The sequence below is a fragment of the Phalacrocorax carbo genome, chromosome 5 (genome assembly GCF_963921805.1).
Source record: "Phalacrocorax carbo chromosome 5, bPhaCar2.1, whole genome shotgun sequence".
Classification (NCBI taxonomy): domain Eukaryota; kingdom Metazoa; phylum Chordata; class Aves; order Suliformes; family Phalacrocoracidae; genus Phalacrocorax; species Phalacrocorax carbo.
Window position 1 is genome coordinate 49,910,858 of NC_087517.1, and position 21,713 is coordinate 49,932,570.

At 43.8% G+C, this 21,713-nt stretch overlaps 1 protein-coding gene across 5 annotated transcripts in view; it reads left to right on the forward strand.

Annotated features, from left to right (window-relative positions):
* Positions 1–21,713, forward strand: part of SLC1A2 (solute carrier family 1 member 2) — a 107,434-nt gene that overhangs the window by 39,468 nt on the left and 46,253 nt on the right. The window contains exon 1 of one of the 5 annotated variants that reach the window (XM_064452344.1): positions 20–51. The exons of the other annotated variants lie outside the window; for them this stretch is intronic. Coding sequence (XP_064308414.1) covers positions 47–51 — 5 coding nt within the window. The 5' untranslated portion in view covers positions 20–46. Of the gene's footprint in view, positions 1–19; positions 52–21,713 lie in introns of those variants that run through there. 5 annotated transcript variants of the gene reach the window in all.

Consider the following 21,713-nt stretch of genomic DNA (forward strand, 5'->3'; position numbering starts at 1 on the left):
ACTTCAGATTAAACTCAGATCAGAACTACCTGCTCAAACTGTTGCAATGAGGTATGCTGTTGTCTCGCCTTAGTAGTTGTAATCTGGTTGCCCAGGTGGTTTCCCATTCTTCTTATAGGGCTGGGCTAAAGGTCATATTATGTCTTGTGGCTGGAAGAGTGAATCATGTTAATGTCCCTTACGCAGATAAAAATGTGTGGACCTGAGGTAACCAGAGACCTTCATTTTAGCATATCTGAACTGAAATATTTTTTCCTGGGAATACGTTAGAATCATAGAATCAATAAGGTTGGGAAAGACCTCTAGGATCATCAAGTCCAACCATCAACCCACCACCCCCATGCCTCCTAAACCATGTCCTCGAGTGCCATGTCTACATGTTTTTTTAACACCTCCAGGGATGGTGACTCCACCACCTCTCTGGGCAGCCTGTTCCAATGCCTCACCACTCTCTCAGTAAAGACATTAAAGAAATCAATAAAAAACTAAAGAAATGTTCTGAACTTTTGTTTGCTGGATATGTCTCAAGCCCTGAATTTTGAGTAAGCCCTGAATTAGGAGTAAATAGGCACTCAACTGAGACACACTGTAAAGTCCCATCTAATAAATTCCTTTGCATTTGGAGAAAGAGATTTTTGCTGAGCTTTATTTTCATCACTCACTTGTAGAGCCAGTATTCATTCCCATACACAGCTATGCAACCAAGAGAAGGAAACCATCTCTTCTGCTGTAGAAGTGACGGGGGGGGAAAAAAATAAAGGGAAAAACCCAAGACATTTCATTAGTGGGCTGAGGCCTTAAAAAAAATTTGTATAAACCGTATGCCAGTGTGTAAGAAGTTGCAGCTCAGAAAAGCAATGAAACATAAGGAGATTAAAGGGGCAGGTAAGTGAGAGACAAAAAAGAAATGTACTGACCTTGGTTAACTTGGAAAAGCTAATTAATAAAGAGGAAAATCATGGTTCAGGATTCAGCATGAAGGTGAGCTTTCTTTTAGGTGATGCTTATTAACAGTCTGGGGTATTAGTATACAGAATATTAGTCTGAAGAGCTATTATTTCTAGTAGAAGTAAGTGGGTCTAGACTGTAACATGCTAGTCCAGTGACTTTGTAGAAAACCGGTGAATAATTTTGTTCTTAGACTCTCTTCTAAGCAGAAAAATTTCTCACTGGGAGGTGTGGAGCATCAACCTTTTATATGCCAAGGTAAGAATAAAGGCTGTTGAAAAGTGGTCTTTGACATACACATGAATGAAGTCAGGGACTTCCCCTTTCAGTTAGACAGTGTCCATCTTATCCAGTCATAATGACAATAGCACTTCTTTCTGTTAAGTACTGAACTGTAAACAAGAAGAGGTAAAAAAAAATGTAGATATTACCAGGGATATTGAAATGGGCAGCAGAGGACTGGTTTTTACAGAGAGGATGAGGCTGTGCCACAGGGTAGTCGCTGAGATCAATTTGCTGCTGTAGAATAATTTTCAGTCTTTGGGGAAGTGACCCAAATGTAGTACCAGCAGAGAGGGCTAATAGAAAGTGTTGGTGGGATAGCTGATATGTAGAAGAATGAGTGATCGTAGACTAATTTCTATTGGCTATATGCAGTCTAAAGAATAAGCTTTTAGTCCAGAAGGTATGTGAACCACTTTGTTAAAGATGAGCTGCAGTGGCTTTTTGGTTACACACTTACTTTGTGCCTAGATGAAGAAATTTGCTTTCCAGTGCCTTTCCTCTTCATATGACATAAAACACAGTGTAAACAACTTGTAATAAGTCTTACCCGTCACCTAGGGAAACTGCCTAGGGAACAAGTGCTCAGGCCACAGGGTGCGTAGGAGTTGGCCTTTGGAAAGCAATGAAATATGTTGGGTTACCGTTGGAGACAAGTGTGTGCTGGCCTTAAAATCTTTCTACACAAACAGCTTCTGCTATTTAACAGTTTTTTCTTCTTTTTACTGTTGATAAACTCAGTTCACTGGTAGTGTCTTGCTATGTCAGTGTACTACAGGTAATTGAACTAGACACAATGGCCATTTACAAATTAAACAAAAAGGGGCTCTCTGTAGTCACCTTTCCCTTTCCAGCTAGGACAGATGCTTCCTTTTGTATAAGAAATCCTCCGTCTCTGTTACCACTCAAGAATCCTTTGTGCTTTCAAAAAAAGCCTTCTGGCTCATTACAAGATTACATGTAGCCATATCACTCATAACAGAGAGGAAAGAAAGGATTTAGAAAATGACCAAAGACAGTTTCAATTGTACTTAACACTAAGGAGATTCTCTGAGGATAGAGCACTTAAAATTGCATTCAGGGCACAGTCTGATCCCATGAAATACTGGAATTTAGCTAAACTCTTTTGGTGCCTAATGGATGCTGGATTGTACAAATGTGTATCAGGGAAGAAGTTCAGATAGCTGTCACAGGATAAATACTATGTAGTCTGTCCATGCCTACTTTTTTCAAAACAGCAGTACTGCTTAAAGCAGACTGGGTCTTGCTGATTGCTGCAGCAGCTGTTAGCAAACCCAATCTGGACTCTTGGTATCATGACAAAAGCAGTCTAGGACATGGGAGAGAGGGGAAAGCAGCATTAGAAAATTTTGTTTGTTAGGAAGGTCAGAGGTGCAAGACCCAGCAACAATCGAGTGTAAGAATTACGTTTAAAACTTCTTGCACTTGCATAAGGTGTCTCTCAAATGCTATTCTGATTCTTCTGGCATTTAGCAGATCTTGATAAAACAGGTATCTAAAGCAGATTCTGGGCTCTACTCCTTGCCCAAACTTCTGCAAAGACTTTAATGGTAATTGTGTAAAATCAGGGCAGAACCTGTTGGCATCAAGGATAGATGCAAGGGCTTAGGTTAGCATAGTTTCCTCTCCTCTCTGTAGTTTCCTGATATGTGACAGTACAAAGTACTTCTGAGGGAGTTTTGTATATGTTAGGAAAAGCTCTAATGCATCAGATCTAGTGTGATGTGGATGCTCTTAGAGTCCACAGAGGTTGGTTGCTGTAGTCCACAGTAAGGCTTCAGGGAATGCACAGTGGAAGCAAAATGGTGTCACTAGGGTAAACCTACAGAGAGCTGTGAACCCAGGAACGGTTTGCATCTACCTCGCACTAATATAAATGGCAATACAAATTGGCAAGGTTGTGAATAATCCCGCCGGGTCTGCCAGGGTTTCCTTCCAGAATGTTGATGGCTTAAATATGGGGGACACTGGGGTACAGCAAAATCTTCCCTGTACAGACTGTGTGCTAAATTAGATGGGGTTTCACTTTTAGTGCATCCTCTACCGAAAGCAGAGAGAGAATGTGGTATTATACATGTATGTATGCACATGCTGCACTAAAGTTCTTTAAACTGCTTAAGCGCTTTAACTGTGCAAAAGCCAGAATTGCCAGCAGGATCTGAGAGCGGAGAGGAGGACAGGGGCAAAGAAGTCAGAGAAAGATTATTTCCTCAAAGATAGAGAATCCAGCATAGGCCTCAACTGTAGCCACAGAAAAGAAGCCCGAGCTACTGTAGGATAGCTCTATGCAGGCCTTAGTAATCCCAGAGTACAAAGGTGAACTGTAAAATACTCTCTTTGCTCTTGTTTTGAGAAAATAATAGAAGGAAAATTTTATCGCCAACAAGCCCTCTAATTTTAGGAAGCCTATTTACTACTGTACCTGCTTAAATTGTTGTTTGATGTCAGCCCATGGTCCTGAGAAAGGTGCAAGAAACCTCTGTCAAAGAGTTGCGCAGTACTCAAAAAACATTGTTTCATCCTTTCTCCTGGTAAAGAGTAATTGGCCTATGCCTTTCAGGTGTAGGCTTGTCCTTTATCAATTTGTATCCTGCAAGGCGTAACCAAAGTAAAGGGTATAAAATTTCCAGGAGTAATGATGGCATCTTGTTAGCTAACAGAAGATAGGCTGAGCAGACTGTGTACACTTTGAGAAGAATTTTAGCAACAGGAAAGTCAGATATGAGTGTCTTAGCAGTTTTAGGGGCTGTAAAGTGTATGCAATATTTCACCTGTGTCTAATGGATGAGTGATGGATGTCAACTGTGTTGTTTTACCCTTAAAAAATGTAGTAACATTCTGTTGAATTCTCCCAACCCTCCTCTTCTTTTAGGCTACATGCAGATAAACCTTATTTGAATGTAAAAACAAACCTGGGCTGTACATGCTTAACAAAAATGTGTCTGTGCTAGAAAAATACTGTGTTAACAAAGCAAACCAACTTCCCTTTCAATGAGTTTAAAAGTAGATCGGCTGCTAGTGCAGGTGTGCATTTTATCTTCCCAGGCCATCTGTAGCACACTTCCTGCAAGCGTGATAACAAGCCAAGTTGTTTTCAACCCAAGTGGTGTGTAAGAGGAAGAAGAGCAATCAGAATAATGTTTTTAGTTCTTCATATAGACAATACGGGAAACTGTGTAACAGGCTCTGGCATGAGCTTGTTTGAGTTATTACTGTATGCAGAGGCTTGCAGGAGGCGATGTAACTCCAGCAGAATTCAGGCTCCATGTACAGCTTGATGTAGATAAGGCCAAAATAGGCAAAGGCAGGAAAATTCATACCTCCATTCTGTCTGGCTTTGGGATGCGTGAGCTAACAGTGGATGCATGAGCACAAATAATTCAGGGGTTTAGGTAGAAGGAAACTGGCATGATGATATTTGCTGAAGCTCCTTAGTCTGAACCAGCTTCTTCAGGCATTGCCAAGAGATTCCTGTGGCTCTCAAGTCTCTCTTCTGGAACCTGGAAAGTGAAAGTATGTGAAAGAATTGAAAAGCAAAGAACGACAGAGTGGGAAGGGCAATCTTGGAACAGGGCTAATGCTTTGTTTTCTCAGAGAAGTTCAAGGCCAGGTTTGGGTTGCAGGGTGTTGTCAAGTCTTACTAGAGCATGTCCCAGTGAATCTAAATGAATGTGTTAGCTAGGGAACTTTTTGTGTCATATGGTGAGCAAGATGCAAATATTTGACTACAGAGATAGAGAGAATTAGTCATGGAGAGAGTAAGGGGATTTTTTGCTAATTCAGGAATATTTATTCTATTTCTCTGGGTAGTTTTTGGCTTATTACTTATTCACAATGGGTTGTGTGTACCTGAATGGGTGTAGCATGGCCTTCAATAAGAGGAGGTTAAGCCGCCTGAAGGAAATGTCTGAGCATCATCCTGGCAGTACTGAGCATGGTCTATCCTCAGCTGGCACAGCGCTGGCCTGTGCCCCCAATGTATCACTTTGCGCCCTGGAGAGACCTTAGTGGCTATCAGTCTGCAACCCAAACAGCGACCAGGGAGAGCCTGGGGAATTGCCAGGGTTATGTCAGTGGTAAAGAGGAGCCTGAGGTTTAATGGAGTGGGTTGTTGGCCTGTGTGTGCAGCACGGCACAGCCGGAGTTCCTCTGCGGGCAGGTGGTGGGGGACAGGAAGGGGTGGGCCACCTGCTACCGTGGAGGAGAGGGATGGGGACAGATGAAGGGGACAAGAGACAGGGAGAGAAATTGGTCAGAGAAAATGCTGAGGGTGCCTTTTCAAGAAGTTAATCCTTTGGGATTTTCTCTGGGGCAAACATTTTGATTTTGATGAATCTGCTGCTTTCCACCAACTGAAGGAGCTTGCACATCATGTTTGGGGATGGCCACAGTGCTCGTGTAAACGTCCTCAAGGACACTTGTGTATTTTTAAACACACTGTGACCAGTGCCATATGAGGGGTCCAGTGACTGAAAGGCATATGGTCACGGGAGACACTTGCTTGGGTAATGACCTCCCGCCACTCACAGAGCAATGGGGTGGTATTTGGGCTGCACCAAGGCCTGAAGAAGCGTTAACAGCAGAAGAAACTGAGTTAAGTATTTCAAAAATAGCAAGACCGGCCTGTTTAATTGTGTTGCCATAAATACAACCATGAAAATATGTAGTTTTAAGTAATCAGAAAGTAGCAAGGCTAGTGTATGAGACTTGAGCTGGGCAGAAAGAGAGCGGGGAAGAGAACTGAACAAAAATATGTGGTATGTTCAAGTCAGTTACTCCATGATGCCTGAGCAAAGACACACAAATGCACGATCACAGGTTTTTAATTCCCAGAGCTTTTCAAGTATTTCAGTGGTATAAACTTGTGTCCTTTGATTGGTGTCACCTGTTAACTGATCAGGCAGAAAAGTACCAGAGATTAAACAGACCCATTGTTACTGCTCAATACATGGAAAGGGCAGCAGAGTTTGAAAGAGCATTTCAAAGAGCATTTGAAGAGAATGCTTCTTCAATTAGGTTTGTTAAGCAAAAGAAAGTGTCAAATTTTCCCACTTAAGTCTGTATACTAAATACTTAGCTGAAGACACACAATTCAACTAGCACGTACTGTTTAGTCTGCAGTGATACAGAGCTAAGTCATGTACCCTGTGGATTTTTAATATAGATTTATTTGCTAATTGGAAAGCAACATGCAAGTGCTGTAAGGTGCTATAAAACTCTGCATCCCAACTTCAGCACATGATCTTGTCTATGCCTGTTTACAAATTCAGCCTAAGCTGAGCATTATCTCTCCCTAGAATGTGGGCACAACCACAGCTTTATCTAGTCCATCATATTTTTAGTGTTTCCATCGTGGCTGCTTCCTCACTTCATTGTTTTTGACAGAACAAACTCTGTTGACAAGGAATAAACTGTAAATGTAAATGATCAAAATATCTACTGGCTCGCACTGAGGGCACCCACGGTACACTGTATTGACAGCCAGAGCTTGAGTGAGAGTGCCAGGAGTCAGAAGTGGTATGGCCAGCTGGGACTTCATCTCACTTCTGCCTACAAACGGCAATATGATAGCAATGAATTATTGTTTGAAGTGTCCTTTGCTATTAAAGTTTTCAAGCAGCAAAATACAAATGCAATAAATAAAAGCAATGTAAGCTAAAGCCTCCCATAGTCCTAGAAGTCAGAACTTTCTAGATGATCTGCATATAATGAAAAAACCATTACAATCTTTTAAAGTAGATTGGCTTCCAAGTCCCTAAGTACTTAGAAGCCTAGCATTTAGTCAGCATTAAAAAGATCGAGGATACGTACAGCCGTTAGTCAAACATCTGTGTTTCCCTTGATCATTATTTAGGCAGTGATTGCTTTCAGTTTGCAATTCTATTGTAAGATTTTTTTAACAAGAAATAGCCTAGTAAATTCTAGGGCTATATCTTCCTGCAGTTCATTGGTCAGGGACCAGTTCAGTCAACTAGATAAACATATATTTAACTTTAAGGACGTGTGTAAGAGCTGCTGAGTTAACACACAGCTGTGTCCCAGAAGATCACTATTCAATAAATTAAAAGACCAGAAGGTTGTGTTTGGGTGTGATGTGTGCTGTAAAGTGAGCCTCCAGTTCTGTGTATTTACTCCCACACTGGCCCAGGGACAGGCCAGTCAACACTGAGGGGTGTCATGCTTCTCCCAGTTTTACTAGCCCTTTTCAAACTCACTTGAAGACATCCATTGCTTAGACATTTAGTGGTGTGCTCTTTTTTTTATTATTTCTTGGCAATAATTTCTTCTAAAAGTGAATGAGATTTTCCATAGCTCCAACTTTAGGTGAACAGTCAAGTGACTTTAGTAGAAATCTCAGTAAAAACTCAATAAAAGCCTTAGGATTTAGCTCATGGGAGTTCATTATGTGGCTTAGACTTTTTATTCTTGGACTAAAGCATGCTGCAATATGTCACCATTCTGCTGGAGATGATGTTTACATAATATGTTTTGGAATTCACCATGGAAAACATAGACATAGTAAATATGGTTGGGGTTAAGATCATTCTGTAATTTATGATCTGAGATGCAACTGAGCATAATTCAAGCTAAAACTCTGCAAGCGTTCTCTTGTACACCATGTTATACAAAGGTTTCTAATGCCATCTCAGACTCAGTTTCTCCTTAAGCAGTCTGGATTACAAGTCTCACAAAGAAGAATGGGAAAGATTACATGGGATATGTGCTTCTAATTTATTTTTCTAACTTTTTGTTGAAGAAGTCTTACAGTTTATGTGCAGATAACACTTGAAATCCACAGCCTACAGGCTGATGAATGCCAGGACAATACTTTGGGAAATACTGTGCTACATGCTTGGCTTACAGTCTTGTCCTGGGTATCTGGAGCTGGTCACTGTCAGAGATTTCAAACTGGGTTAAATGAGCCCTCTAGTTTTAGTTTGACCTGCTTCAATGTTGATATTAAAAGCTGTTAAGTTGAGGAGCACAGAATAATTTGGAAAATTAACCTTTTTAAATTTCCACTAACTTTGAAAAATTCAAGTTTCTGTGGTTTAATTTGGCCAAGGTTAGAAAAGCCATCCTAGTTTTCACAGAAGCTATTGTGTCCTCATGCAGTGACAGTAGTTGTGTCATGCAGAAAACCAGCTGCTGCAACTCAGAGTAATGCATCGTGCTGTTGAGCCTCATAACTTTTGGATATAAAGATTTGTCTTCAACACATGTATAGTAACTGTGCTGCTTTGTCTTGAGGTGGAGCATCTCCCTAAGAAGGCACCACTGAAGTCGTTCAACCAAGGCTACCCAAAGTATTATACTACAGGCAAGTGAACAGTAGTAAATAAGTAGCAAAAATAAAATGTCCAAGAAATCTCCTGCTAGGACAGAGACTTATGGAATGCCAAAAATAATCATGTTCCTGCCAGCGCTGAAATTCTCTCAACTCTTTTGCATCTATAAAATGAGCATAAGCAGACCTGGGGGAGACAATGGCAGATCCTTTGATGGAGTGGTGCATGCCTTGAGGGCATCACATGAATAATAGAGAAGGTAGAAAAGAACCCAATCATCCATCTTCAGGCCCATAATCCTAAATATACACTTCTTTGTGAAAGCTATTTTGTATTTATGAGCTCCCATCTTAATACCATTGGTTTTCTGTGTGGAGTTTCCTAGCAGACATCTCTGATATGTTGATAAGGAGGGAACAATACAAACAGATCACCTGAGCAACCTATTTATCTGAATGTCTATTCCATTGCATACAGCTACTAGAATAAATTCCTAGTCCATGTGAATAGGAAACTTCTCCCTCCGTTCCCAAGAATGTGGTCACAGTATGTTTACTACTGTTTTTCATTTGTTTTAAAAATAGGTACAGTATGAAAAAAAAGGCTTCAAACCCTAATTACAAAGGCACGTGAGACAATGAAGAAGATGCTTTACACTGGGAGAAAATTATTGCTGCCTTTTAGGATTTCCTCTGTAAGAAGATTTTTTGGTTCCAGCAGATGGCATGCACTCATCAAAGCTTGCTGTGTGTGATCATAAGTGCTGTTCCAAGGAGCATGCTGAGCTGTACAGCTAAATAATATGACACAAGTGATTCTCTTATGCTACACTTGATTTCTATAATCTCTTTAAAATACTACAGAAAGTTAGTATGTCTTAAAAAGTAAGTTTATTTGCTTTTTCACGGCCCAGCTCAAGTAATTTTTGTCAAGACTGTTTTTAAGGAACATGAGCAGAGCAATTTTTGTCGGAGCAGTAGTTGTGATTAAAACAATCTGAATGTCTGGCTATAATAAAAGTGTATTGGCATAAAAAGAGAAGTAGGGACTCTGGAGAAAAAATAACAAAATGAGTAAGAGTAAAGAATGACTAGAAGTTTCTTGAACAGGATGCATTTTAAGATAGAATATGCCATATGATGAGAGAATAAGCTTAAAATGTCTTTGTCTTTCAGCTTGTGAGATAACATTGTACCGATGAACAAATATAGTCTGTATGTCATGCTATGAGATCTCTACACTTTCATAGAGGTTTCTGGCACTCAGAGATAGCAGTGGTAAATTAGCTTTATGGTTGTTTAGAATTTCATTGTAAGTCAGATTTTGGAGAACAGCTGAGAAACGCCATTATCTATAGTCAAAGCAGAATTAACATCTGTTAGGGTACGTTGGAGCAAATTGGGACTGAGTTTCTATACACTAATCCAAATTCTGACATTTTCTGCATAGAAGGTTCAACTGTTTTCATGTAGTCTCCTTAGTAGTTGCTCTTTGTGCAAACAGTTTCTGACCCTATACGCAATATTTTCTGGAGAGAGATTTCCCCCACAGAAAGCACTGAGAAATGTTTTAGAACAGAATTAGTGCTGGATTCAATGTTATGTGCTGGCTCGTTGACAAACATCCCATGGAACTGAATGCATTTTTTAGTGAATTGTTTGCTATCTGAAGTCTAGTCAAACTTGGATCTATTTGTGCCCTTTGCAAGGTTTAGAGGAAAATACTGAAAATGTGAAGGGTCAGCTATCTCAGACTGTAGCCACTGGAAGTCAGAGAGGAGCTCTGATTTGGTTTTTTCCCCATCTTAATTTTTCTAGATTTTCTGGATGAATGTGTATAGCAAACCCAGCACTATCCAGTCACTTCTCAGAAAACATTTGCAAACTGAAAGTTTGTTAGTACTTGGAGAAGGAACTAGTTGGATATATAGCTTCTAGAGCATATTGGAAAAGCAGATGAAGATTTGGTGTGAGAAGGAACTTCTCTTGGCAGATTAAAGCAGTATCTGTGGTCAAGATTTTCAATTGAAAGATACTTTGGAGCTGTATTTCTTGAAATCACCTGGAAGTTTACAGCACTTCATTACAGCACAGCATTAATAAGACTCTTAATTCATCTGATGCATACTTCTATGCTGCTATCAGATCTATAGGGAACTTTTGAAGTGGATACCAAGAACAGCAGTCATTACGGGAGAGGCAAGGAGGGTTTTCCTCTTTTTTTTTTTTTCTGCTTGTTGACACCTATCATACTGTTGTTAATAAATGGTTAATATACAGATTTGGTGAGAAAAAAATTAAGCAATTAAGATTGGGTCTTTTTATCCCTGACAGTGTTTAGATGAATGCTAATAACTGTGTTTGGATTTAGTTAAGACTTACTTATTTGTAGACCTCTGATGCACCAGTTCAGCTATGGAGGTTTACGTGGCCACTAGAAACTTGTTCTTTGCAAGCGATGTGGTCCAAAATCACTGGTGTAGCTGCTTTCAGTGACAAACCTGTGAGAATTTAATGCAGGAAAAAGTGTTTCAGGAGCCATTGCTCAAGAAATAAATTCAAAGGAGAACTTGCATTTTGTTTCCCATTTTCATGATAAAATTAATTCTTACTATCTCAATCAGAGCTCCTTGTTCAGTCTGCCTTTCTGTGAACTACTCTGAATTATATAAACCCCACACACACTTCTACTCCTTTTTGTCTCTAGCCAGCATGTCTAGGAGCTACTGCATTTCTGATCTTGTCACATTCTCACTGGCTTAATCATTGCTCAGTGCCTTTGAAAACTACGTTAATCCCCAGTCATGTCATAGCCTTTTTCTTTGTGCTACCTGGCATACCCAGCAAATGCAAGATCATGATTTTACTTGTCTTAGTTTCTGAGCATATAAGTAGATTTTTTTTTTTTCACAAAGCACATCGTTATGCTATCCTTTGCCATAATAATATGATTCATCCTTCATTCTACTACTCTTCATCTCAGCCTCAGTACATAATTCTGGGGTAATGAAGCATGCAAGTTCCCAGGCTATTACACCACTATAAAGCCCTATCAGAAATTTGTCAGTTAAAAAGGATATTCCACATGTGCATCATTACATAAATAAATTATCTTTATGGTAGGTACTATACTGCATGGTTTAAAACAAACTTTCTTGCTTTAGGCTCTGGATGATGGATAGAATACAATCCCTGTAGATAGAAATGCACCTTGTTTATTCTAAACAAGAAACAAACGGGCAGCCTTTCTTCTGCAAAGAACTGATATCCCTTTAAGGTCTGAAATTTGGAGTAAATCTGAATCTTTACTGTGTCTTTGTAGGATTTGCTTGTTTAGGTTGATTAGGCTTGAGATTCAGGATCAGAAAAGCAGAGATAGTAAACAGGCAGAGCCAGAGCTTCACATAAATAAGTCAGTGCCAAATTTAAAGACTTGTTAAAAAAAAGTTCAAGTCCATGCTGTCGTGGTTTAGCCAGCAACTCAGCCCCACACAATTGCTCGCTCACTCCCCTGCCAGTAGATGGGGGAGAGAATCAGAAGGGTAACGCTCGTGGGTTGGGGTAAGAACAGTTTAATAATTAAAATTAAAAGAAACAACAACAGAAATGCAATGTAAAGGAGAACAACGAGAGGCGCAAAACCCAGGGGTGGGGGGGGGGGAAGGGAGGGGAGAGGGGGAACGAACCGCCGAAACAAACCGCACGCGACGCAGCCGCCCGCCGACCCGACGCCGCGCCGCTTCCGAGCCACAACTGCCCCCCCTCAATATACTGGTCGTGGTGTCACATGGTATGGAATGAACCTGCCATTGGCCAGTCGGGGTCAGCCGTCCCCACCATGGCCCTGCCCCTCCCAGCCCCGCCCCCCGCCACGCGGCAGAGCGCGGGAAGCTGGAAAGGTAGCCGACCCCCACAGTGAGGAGAATTAACCCCTTCTCAGCCAAAACCAGCACATTCTCCACCCCTTATTCCATACCAGTTACACCCTGCCCAGGTCCCGTACGATCCAATACAAACTCACCAACCACCACCCCTCCCCTTCCCATCCTTTAACATAATACACAGACATCATTCCCTTAGTTCATGGACCTTCCCTGTAAAATGTCCATTAAAATGTCCATTGAGTTCACCCAGTCCATGACTCTGGGCTCCATCTGTCGTATCAGTCTTTCAGGGTGGGAGAGATGGTGTGTGTGGCGTTGGGTTGCTGCATACCGAGTCAGGCGTCATTCTATCACTGCTGCATGGCTTGTTTCACAGTTTATCTTCCATGGGTTGGGAGGCTTGTGCTATGATATCATTGATACAACACAGAGGTGACACACAATATTATACAGCAGTTCACATTGTGCCATTCAGTTCATTGGCTGTTTTCACCCAAAATCAAATCCCCTTGAGGCACACATCGGATTTCTCCATCCTCCCGCATCACCCACCAAGTGCACCCAGGTCCTTGCGCAAAAGCAATCCCACGAATGGGTTTGCCTTTGCCTGAGGCAGGAAGAACCCAGACTGTTTTGCCCAGCATACTTTTTGTGTGCACTACAGGGACTCTATCCCCTTCCACAGTATGTAGGATTTCTGACTGGGCAGGGCCAGCTCTGTTGGCAGATCCCCTCGTGTTGACTAACCACGTGGCTTTTGCTAAATGTGTATCCCAGTGCTTGAATGTTCCACCCCCCATTGCTCTCAGTGTAGTTTTTAACAGTCCATTGTACCGTTCAATTTTCCCAGAGGCTGGTGTGTGATAGGGGATGTGATACACCCACTCAATGCCATGCTCTTTGGCCCAGGTGTCCATGAGGTTATTTCGGAAATGAGTCCCATTGTCTGACTCAGTTCTCTCTGGGGTGCCATGTCGCCACAGCACTTGTTTTTCGAGACCCAGGATAGTGTTCTTGGCAGTGGTGTGGGGGACAGGATATGTTTCCAGCCAGCCAGTTGTTGTTTCTACCATTGTAAGCACATGGTGCTTGCCTTGACGGGTTTGTGGGAGTGTGATATAGTCAATTTGCCAGGCCTCCCCATATTTATATTTCAGCCATCGTCCCCCATACCACAGAGGCTTTACCTGCTTCGCTTGCTTGATTGCAGCGCATGTGTCACATTCGTGGATAACCTGTGCAATAACATCCATGGTCAAGTCCACCCCTCGATCACGAGCCCACCTGTATGTTGCATCTCTCCCTTGATGGCCTGAGGTGCCATGGGCCCACTGAGCTAGAAATAGTTCACCCTTATGCTGCCAGTCCAGATCCACCTCAGCCACTTCAATCTTGGCAGCCTGATCTACCTGCCAGTTGTTTCGATATTCTTCAGTGGCCCGACTCTTGGGGACATGAGCATCCACAGGACGTACCTTTACAACCAGGTTCTCTACCCGGGCAGCAATATCTTGCCACTATGTGACAGCCCAGATGGGTTTGCCTCTGCGCTGCCAGTTGCTTTGCTTCCACTGCTGCAGCCAGCCCCACAGGGCATTTGCCACCATCCAGGAGTCAGTATAAAGATAGAGCACTGGCCACTTTTCCCCTTCAGCGATGTCTAAGGCCAGCTGGATGGCCTTTACCTCTGCAAACTGGCTCCATTCACCTTCTCCTTCAGCAGTTTCTGCGACTTGTCATGTAGGACTCCATACAGCAGCCTTCCATCTCCGGTGCTTTCCCACAAGGCGACAGGAGCCATCAGTGAACAGGGTGTATTGCTTCTCATTTTCTGGCAGTTGGTTATACAGTGGGGGTTCTTCAGCACGTGTCACCTCCTCCTCTGGTGATAATCCAAAATCTTTGCCTTCTGGCCAGTCCATAATCACTTCCAAGATTCCTGGGCGACTGGGGTTTCCTACTCGAGCCCACTGGGTGATCAGTGCAACCCATTTACTCCACGTAGCATCAGTTGCATGGTGTGTAGAGGGGATGTTTCCTTTGAACATCCAGCCCAGCACTGGCAGTTGGGGTGCCAGGAGCAACTGTGCCTCAGTACCAACCACTTCTGAAGCAGCTTGAACCTCTTCATACGCTGGAAATATCTCTTTTTCAGTTGGAGTATGGCGGGCTTTGGACCCTCTGTATCCCCAACTCCAAAACCCTAGGGGTTGACCTCAGGTCTCCCCATGTGCTTTCTGCCAGAGGCTCCAGGTAGGGCCATTCACCCCAGCTGCAGTGGAGAGCACATTTTTTACATCTTGTCCTGCCCGGACTGGCCCAAGAGCTACTGCATGGACTATTTCTCGTTTAATCTGTTCAAAGGCTTGTCGTTGCTCAGGGCCCCATTTGAAATCATTCTTTTTCCGGGTCACTTGATAGAGAGGGCTTACGATCATACTGTAATTTGGAATATGCATTCTCCAAAAACCCACAATGCCCAAGAAAGCTTGTGTTTCCTTTTTGCTAGTTGGTGGAGACATGGCTGCTATTTTGTTGATCACATCCATTGGGATCTGATGACGACCATCTTGCCATTTGATTCCTAAGAACTGGATTTCTCATGCGGGTCCCTTCACCTTACTTTGTTTTATGGCAAAACCAGCTTTCAGAAGGATTTGGACTATTTTCTCTCTTTTCTCAAAAACTTCTTCCGCTGTGTTGCCCCACACAATGATGTCATCAATATATTGAAGGTGTTCTGGAGCTTCTCCCTGTTCCAGTACAGTCTGAATCAGTCCATGGCAAATGGTAGGACTGTGTTTCCACCCCTGGGGCAGTCAGTTCCAGGTGTACTGGACGCCCCTCCATGTGAAAGCAAACTGTGGCCTGCACTCTGCTGCCAGAGGGATTGAGAAGAATGCATTTGTGATATCAGTTGTGGGATACCACTTGGCCGCCTTTGACTCCAGCTCGTACTGAAGTTCTAGCATGTCTGGCACAGCAGCACTCAATGGTGGAATGACTTCATTCAGGCCACGATAGTCTACTGTTAGCCTCCACTCTCCATTAGACTTCTGCACTGGCCATATGGGACTGTTAAAGGGTGAGTGGGTCTTACTGATGACTCCTTGGCTCCTCAGTTGGTGAATGAGTTTATGGATGGGGATCAGAGAGTCTCTGTTGGTGCGATATTGCCGCCGGTGCACTGTTGCAGTGGCAATTGGCACCTGTTGTTCTTCGACCTTCAGCAACCCCACAACAGAAGGGTCCTTCGAGAGACCGGGCAAGGTAGACAGCTGTTCAGTTTCCTCCGTCTCCAAGGCAGCTACACCAAAAGCCCACTTGTAACCTTTTGGGTCCTTGAAATACCCTCTCCTGAGGCAGTCTATGCCAAGGATGCACGGAGCCTCTGGGCCAGTCACAATGGGGTGCTTCTGCTACTCATTGCCAGTTAGGCTCACTTCGGCCTCCAATACAGTTAGCTCTTGGGATCCCCCTGTCACTCCAGCAATGCTGATGGGTTCTGCCCCTATATAGTTTGATGGCATTAAGGTGCACTGTGCGTGGGTGTCCACTAAAGCTTTATACTCCTGTGGGTCAGACGTGCCAGGCCATCGGATCCACACAGTCCAGCAAGCCCAGTTATCCCTTTCCTCCACCCGGCTGGAGGCAGGGCCCCCCTAGTCCTGATCGTGGCATTCACAACTCACTTCCTGTAAATGTGAATCAGGAGTCCCTCTATTACACTTAGAAATAAAATCAGTGCTTCTGCTCCTCTGTCTGGGGACTTGCTCACTGGAAACTGGAGCAGCAGCTTTCCTGGAAGAGCCTCCCTGAGTGACTGTTCTTCCTTGCAGTTCATGCACACGTGCCTGTAGGGTCAAGGTAGGCTTGCCATCCCACCTCCTTATGTCCTCTCCGTGGTCACGCAGGTAGAACCGTAGGGTGGCCCGTGGTGTGTATCCCCTTCTTTGAGCCAAAGGACGCTTATTCCTAACAGCTGAGACACTACTCTGTCGAGGTGGGGAGTAGGACAGATCTTCTTTGAGTTGCTGGACCTCTTGGGATAGTTTCTCCACAGCAGAGACGAGCGAGGAAGAGATATTTGTTTCATAATCCTGGAGTCTATCAATCACCTCTGCCACCGTTAGTGTCTCGTCATCTTTCCAGGACATCACTGCCAATGAGTTTGCATGCGAAGATGGTGCGCTCCGTACAAACTTCCGCCACATGGGTTGTGTGCACTCGGCTTCGTCTGGATCTTTGGGTGACTGTTGGTCGTCCAGGTCACCATAAATCACCTCAAGCACAGCTAATTCCCTTAGATACTGGATGCCTTTCTCCATAGTTGTCCATTTTCCTGGGCGATATGTAACATCTTCTTTAAAGGGATACCTTTCCTTCACTCCAGACAGGAGTCGCCTCCAGAGGCTGAGGGCTTGTGTTTTTTATCTAACTGCTTTGTCAACGCCCCCTTCCCCAGAAAGGGATCCCAGTTGTTTGGCTTCTTCTCCCTCTAGTTCCAGGCTACTGGCCCCATTATCCCAGCATCAGAGCAGCCAGGTGACAATGTGCTCACCTGAACGACGGCTATAATCTTTTCGCATATCTCTCAACTCGCTCAAGGACAGGGATTGGGTGGTCTCTATTTCATTTATGACTTCTTCCTCCTCTCCCTGTGATGGCCCTGCTTTTTCATCATCTCGTTCTAAACGAGTTGATGTCCGCTTCCAATATTTTGTCTTGTGTATGGGGGCAACTGATACTGGTACGGGTTTATTTTCTGAGCCAGCTCCAGTACTTGTTGTGGGGGTTTGAGTGGCTGCAGTGCCTGTTGTCAGGGCTGGATTGTCTACAGTGCCAGTCACTTTGCATTTCAATCCAGAGACATTCTCTTCCCCCTGGGGGCACTGAATACTGTTGAGCAGGGCTCGGTATGCATGGGCCAGACCCCAGCATGTTGCAGTGATCTGTGTCTCTCTGGAGTGCCCAACATACTTTCTCCAAATATTCTACTAGTTTTTTAGGATTCTGCACTTGTTCGGGGGTGAAACTCCAAAACACTGGGGGTGCCCACTGCCCTAGGTATTTGCCCATGCTATCCCACATGTCCTGCCACTTGTAACTATCAAGCCTCGGGGCAGATTTCTGGGTGATATCCTTAAGTTGCTTAGTCAAAACCAAAACAACATGCCCAAAAACTAACAATAAGTGCACCTTAACCACCCAAGGATGTTCAAGATACAACAACCTTTTTGTAATAGAGGCAGAGACATCATAGAACAAACTTGCAAAGGTACTATTCTGTATTTCCTCCATATAAAATCTCTCAGAGGAGGAGGTATAATTGCTAATTGCCTCAACAAGGTGGTATCCAAAGCACAGTAGCGGTTTCAGCAGAAACCCCAAATACCAGATAAAGCTGAAAATGAGTGTTTGTATAACAAATCTTGTAGGCAAAACGTTACTAATCACAGCAGACTCAACAAACCAACATCGATCTTTAACACCAACTGTAAAAAGGACAACATGGTGCTGTGACCAGCAGCTGTTATTATCTCCAACCCTTGAACCCCATGTTGGGTGCCAAAAAGACCGTCGTGGTTTAGCGGCAGCTCAGCCCCACACAGCCGCTTGCTCACTCCCCCACCAGTAGATAGGGGAGAGAATCAGAAGGGTAACACTCATGGGTTGGGGTAAGAACAGTTTAATAATTAAAATTAAAAGAAATAACAACAGAAATGCAATGTAAAGGAGAACAACGAGAGGCGCAAAGCCCTGGGAGGGGGGGAAGGGAGGGGAGGGGGAACAAACCGCCGAAACAAACCGCACGCGACGCAGCCACCCGACACCGCGCCGCCTCCGCGCTGCCACTGCCCCCCCTCAATATACTGGTCGTGGTGTCACATGGTATGGAATGAACCTGCCATTGGCCAGTCGGGGTCAGCCGCCCCCACCACGGCCCCGCCCCTCCCAGCCCCCCCCCCCCCCCGCCACGCGGCAGAGCGCGGGAAGCTGGAAAGGTAGCCGACCCCCCACGGTGAGGAGAATTAACCCCTTCTCAGCCAAAACCTCAGCTGGTATGAATCACAGGACTTGGCAAATATGGATATATGGATTATGGAAGCCCTAAAATGTGAGCTATATTACAAATTTTGTGTTAGAATCATAGAATCATTTAGATTAGAAAAGACCTTTAAGATCATCAAGTCCAACCGTTAACATAACACTATCAAGTCCACCACCAAACTGTGTCCCTAAGTGCCATGTCTACACAGCTTTTAAATACCTCCAGGCACAGTGACTCAACCACTTCCCTGGGCAGCCTGTTCCAATGCTTGACAACCCTTTTGGTGAAGAAATTTTTCCTAGTGTCCATAGAACTATAATCCTAGTATCCATAGAATCATGGCTTCCTACAAACAACAGCTAATCTCTACCAAGGCAACATTATTTCACGCTGGAGGTGCTCACTAGGAGAGGAGCATAACGTAAGTCTTTGGTCAGTCACTCTGCTTTGTAGACTGGTCAGCATGTGCAGAAGCAAGAAGCACCTTTGGGCCTTTGAGATATTTCTACGAGGAGTGGATTTCCAATCACTAAAACTTTTGCCCTAGTAAAGTGCTGGGGATCTTCCTTGCCAAGGACTGTGGAAGTTCATGGGACACCTGTTTTGTATGATAACTACCTTGGCTTTATTCTTAGGAACTGTAACTTAATCTCTTTGTGTCAGGCTTTGTCATGCCACTGAATTAGAAAGTCAGTTAACCCTGCCCACACACAGACAGTCTGACACAGACTCTCTTTGAGGTGTTAAAATCAGGTTTTCATATGACTAGATAAGAGAAGCCTGAAGGCACTGTTTTGTGGGGTCCTGCAGCCAGCGGGTTCAAGGCTGCCAGGTGGAAGGATACCTGTAAAGCTTCCCATGGCTTCCTACCATAAGACCACCATGTGGTGTGTAGAGAGTTGGTGTAACAGATCTCAGTTTTGGAATTTACTGCAGAATTTTTCATCTGTCTTCCTTTCAAACACCTAGGTGTTATCCTGATTGCTTTCTCCCCTGCCTATCTGACACTCCCAAAGTGTTTCTAGGTATGCAGTTACATACCTGTTTATGTAAAATACAATTATCTACTTTCTAACAAAACCAATGTTATTCAATGTGATCTGTTGGCTTCATGTGGTTTATAATGCAGGGTTCCATGAAAAGTGAACTTTCAACTGGTCCGTAGGGACTCATTTTCTTTTCCATATAATAAGCCATAAAATGCTATATAAAATCTAAGTTGCAAGTTAATATGAAAAATCTTGCACAGGAAGAGGCTTTATCCATGCACTGCAATCTGTCTTAAAGAGATTATTCAAAGCCACGTATGTGGACATACACAGGACGTGTGATTGTGAGTAGAAAACAATTTCTCCCTGCCTGGCAGATCTATCACCTTTACTTCTCTTTCTTGTTGTTCAGATGTGTTGCTGCAGTTAATACATGAGTCAATACGTTAGTCAATGACACATAAAGAAACACCAGGGAAAAAAAAAAATCGTCTCTGTTCCATGGTGATAGGTATTTGTGGAAAGACCCAGATAGCTATGTAAAAAATGACCACATGCTTGTAAAAAAATTGTGTCATGTTATACTTCATTTTCCTTTGCTCCTGCTTTCAAATGGCCTCTATGCTACCCGTCCTCTACTGTACAATTAAGCTTCCTGAGCCAGATTCAAGACCTGGAGAAACTGTTAAAGGAAGCATTTAGTGAGCAGAAACCTCCTGCCAATTCTAATAGGGTTTTAAAAATACAAACAAATGGAGCCTAAGTTCAAAGATGGCAAACTCAGGTAAATCATGAAGACTTGTTTTTCTAAATGACCTCACAGAACAATATTTTTAAAGAATCAGAAGAGATCCATGTAAATACTAACTAATTCGGAGACAGGAGGGGGTTCATGCAGACCACTTTTCCCTGCAGGTTCAGTAAGGATGCTGCTGGTCAGCTATTTAAATATAGAATCATAGCCTCATAGAATCATTTAGGTTGGAAAAGACCCTTAAGATCATCAAGTTCAACCATAAACCTAACACTGCCAAGTCCACCAATAAACCTTGTCCCTAAGCACTACGCCTACATGGCTTTAAATACCTCCAGGGATGGTGACCCACCACCTCCCTGGGCAGCCTGTTCCAATGCTTGACAGCCCTTTTGGTGAAGAGATTTTCCTAATGTCCAACCTAAACTTCCCCTGGTGCAGCTTGAGGCCATTTCCTCTCATTCTATTGCTTGTTACTAGGGAGAAGAGACCAACCCCCACCTCGCTACAACCTCCCTTCAGGTAGTTGTAGAGAGCGATAAGGTCTCCCCTCAGCCTCCTCTTCTCCAGACTAAACAACCCCAGTTCCCTCAGCTGCTCCTTATAAGACGTGTTCTCTAGGCCCTTCACCAGCTTTGTTGCTCTCTTCTCTGGACACACTCCAGCACCTCAATGTCTTTCTTGTAGTGAGGGGCCCAAAAGTGAACAAAATATTCGAGGTGTGGCCTCACCAGTGCCAAGTACAGGGGCACAATCACCTCCCTGCTCTTGCTGGCCACACTATTCCTGATACAAGCCAGGATGCTGTTGGCCTTCTTGGCCACCTGGACACACTGCTGCCTTACATTCAGCCAGCTGTCAACCAGCACCCTCAGGTCCGTCTCCACCGGGCAGCTTTCCAGCCACTCTTCCCCAAGCCTGCAGTTTTGCATGGGGTTGTTGTGACCCAAGTGCAGGACCCAGCACTGAGCCTCGTTGAACCCCATACAGTTGGCCTTGGCCCATCGATACAGGTCCCTCTGCAGAGCCTTCCTACCTTCAAGCAGTTTGACACTCCCGCCCAATTTGGTGTTGTCTGCAAACTTACTGAGAGTGCACTTGATCCCCTCATCCAGATCATGATAAAGATACTAAACACAACTGGCCCCAACACTGAGCCCTGGGAACAACGTTTGTGACCAGCTGCCAACTGGATTTAACTCCACCGCAACTCTTTGGGCCCAGCCATCCAGCTAGTTTTTACCCAGCAAAGAATACGCCCGTCCAAACCCTGAGCATCCAGTTTCTGCAGGGGAATGCTGTGGGAAATGGTGTCAAGGCTTTATAGAAGTCCAGGTAAACAACATCCACAGCCTTTTCCTCATCCACTTAGCAGGTCACCTTGTCATAGAAGGAGATCAAGTTAGTCAAGCAGGACCTGCCTTTCATAAACCCATACCAACTGGGCTTGATCACCTGGTTGTCCTAATATGATTATGATTAAACTTGCTCATAT